At 55.4% G+C, this 2,943-nt stretch overlaps 1 protein-coding gene across 1 annotated transcript; it reads left to right on the forward strand.

Moving 5' to 3' along the window:
* The first annotated feature begins 14 nt into the window (after positions 1 to 14).
* On the forward strand, positions 15 to 2,692 carry lrrc4.2 (leucine rich repeat containing 4.2). The gene is made up of 2 exons (XM_083762615.1): positions 15 to 271; positions 407 to 2,692. Exon 2 carries the CDS (start codon positions 528 to 530, stop codon positions 2,547 to 2,549), a length of 2,022 nt encoding a protein of 673 aa, XP_083618741.1. The 5' UTR covers positions 15 to 271; positions 407 to 527; the 3' UTR covers positions 2,550 to 2,692.
* Positions 2,693 to 2,943: the final 251 nt, after the last annotated feature.

Raw genomic sequence — 2,943 nt, forward strand, 5'->3', positions numbered from 1 at the left:
CAGTTATTGGGGGCAGAAGGAATCCGGGCACCTGCCCAGCCTGCCTGGCCTTACCTCTGCCACTGAGGGGCTTTCCATGCGACTCTCAATCTCTCTCATACCAGGAGCCATTTTGTACCGTTGGTTAATCGAGGGCCACTTTTCCAGAGACAGGAAACAACAAAACATCTATTTTACACATCTCTCCATGGGAATTATAAATGGACCTGATACATGATCACAATTTGTAACATTCTGAAAGACACAAAAGGACCACTTTCAAACTAATGAGGTAGGTGATTGATACTGCTTTTCAGCCTCTCCTTTTTATTGCTGCAATCTTTTTCCTCTGCTGCTGCTCTGACATTAATCTATCCCTCTCTCTTATTCCATCTCTCTCTCTCTCTCCCTCTCTTTCTCTGCGCAGCATATCCCTGTGCTGTCGATGGAAGCTGGGAGCCTCAACTTGCTCCAGCCAGGCTAGGGTGGTCAGTCCTCCGGTGTGTGCCGTCTCCCCCTACCATGCAGAATAATGAGCCCTCCACACCATGAGTCGTTTGGGCCGGGTTTCTCTGCAGCCTACCTGGAAAGCAGTCCTGCTCGCCGTGCTTGCCCTCATGGTGTCAGCTCTCAGCGTGTGCCAGGCCACAAGCCCTGTGCCGGGCCCGGCCGCCCCACAGAACTGTCCGGGGGTATGCTCCTGCACTAACCAGCTCAGCAAGGTGGTGTGTACCCGCCGAGGCCTGGTCCGGGTGCCTCCCAACCTACCGACCAACACCAGGTACCTGAACCTGATGGAGAACAGCATAGAGACCATCCAGGCGGACACCTTCAGGCACCTGCATCACCTGGAGGTGCTGCAGCTGGGCCGGAATGCCATCCGGCAGATTGAGGTGGGGGCCTTCAATGGCCTGACCAGCCTCAACACCCTGGAGCTGTTTGACAACCGGCTGACGGTTATACCCAGCGGAGCCTTCCAGTACCTGTCCAAGCTGCGGGAGCTCTGGCTGAGGAACAATCCCATCGAGAGCATCCCCTACTATGCCTTCAACCGAGTCCCCTCTCTGATGAGGTTGGACCTCGGGGAGCTGAAGAAGCTGGAGTACATCTCCGAGGGGGCCTTCGAGGGCCTCCAGAACCTCAAGTACCTCAACCTGGGGATGTGCAACCTGAGGGAATTCCCGCACCTGTCTCCGCTGGTGGGCTTGGAGGAGCTGGAGATATCGGAGAACGTTTTCCCTGAACTGAAACCCGGGGCCTTCCGTGGGCTCAAGTCCTTGCGCAAACTGTGGATTATGAACTCTGCAATCAGTACCATCGAGAGGAATGCCTTTGATGACATCATGGCCCTGGTGGAGCTGAATTTAGCCCATAACAACCTTTCGTCTCTGCCCCACGACCTCTTCACGCCTCTCCAATACCTGGTGGAGTTGCACTTGCACCACAACCCCTGGCGCTGTGACTGCGATGTGGTGTGGCTGTCCTGGTGGCTCCGAGAGTACATTCCCACCAACTCCACCTGCTGCGGACGCTGTCACACCCCGGCCCACATGAGGGGACGGTACCTGGTGGAGGTGGACCAGACCACCTTCCAGTGCTCCGCGCCGTTCATACTGGATGCGCCCAGGGACCTGAACATCTCTGCGGAGCGGGTGGCGGAGCTGAAGTGCCGCACGGCCGCCATGAGCTCCGTGCGGTGGCTCTTGCCCAACGGGACGGTGCTGAGCCACGGCTCGGCCCACCCACGGATATCAGTCCTGAACGACGGGACGCTCAACTTCTCCAACGTGCTGCCGACCGACACAGGCGTCTACACCTGCATGGTAACCAACATGGCGGGAAACTCCAACGCCTCGGCCTACCTGAACGTCAGCAACGCCGAGCTCAACACCTCCAACCTCTCCTACTTCACCACTGTCACTGTGGAGGTCCTGGAGCCCACGGCGGAGGAGACCCCCAAGCCCAAGCCCACCGTGCCCGCGTCGCCCTCCGTCTTTCAGCCGGTCTTCATCTCGACGCCCACCGTGCTGCTCCAGAACACGCAGACGCCCCGGCAGGTGTCCGTGCCCACGGCCAGACCGCCCCCCAGCGGGCCGGCCGCCAGCCTGGACGAGGTGATGAAGACCACCAAGATAATCATCGGCTGCTTCGTGGCCGTCACCCTGCTGGCGGCGGCCATGCTGATAGCGTTCTACAAGCTGCGCAAGCGGCACCAGCAGAGGAGCACGGTGGCGGCCGCAAGGACCATAGAGATCATACAGGTGGAGGAGGAGGTTCCTCCGCTGCCGCCGCCCACTTCCGGGTCGAGCGGCTCCGACGAGACCGGTCTGATGCTGCCGACGCTGGTGGAACACAACAGCAACGCGTTTAAGCCCGGATACGTGTCCTCCTCGTCCTCCTCGTCCCGCCGGGGGCCCTACGGGGCCCACTGGACCCAGAACAACCTGCAGGGCAATTCTCTGCACCGTTCCGTCAGACAGCAGCACCACAGCCACATCAGCACCATTGCGGAGCCCTACGTCATTAAGACTTCTCATGCTAAGGAGAAGGTTCAAGAGACCCAGATCTAAATAACGCTGACTGTGGATAGATCTATGACTCTGGCTCATTACCCTTTCCTCTCCGCCTCTCTGCTCACCAGTCCTTGCAATAGAATGCACAAAGAACAAACTAACTAACTAATCGGTACCTTTTTTTTGTACAGATGTGCAAAACAGACAGTCTTTTTTTCTTTCTTTCTTTTGTGTACATGCCTATACATAAGTATATGAATATGGAAAAAAATACATATATATCTATATATATATATATATAATATATATATATATATACAAATCAACCTACTGTCAGGCAGTGTTGAGAGATGCAGATTATATTAGAAAAGAAAGTAAATTCAAACTATTTTCTAATACCTGGTGACTTCTATTTAAAACAGAAAGATAATGAACTGCTTTTGTGATTGAT

This window comes from Protomyctophum parallelum (assembly GCF_964188405.1).
Source record: "Protomyctophum parallelum genome assembly, chromosome: 4".
Taxonomy (NCBI): Eukaryota; Metazoa; Chordata; class Actinopteri; order Myctophiformes; family Myctophidae; genus Protomyctophum; species Protomyctophum parallelum.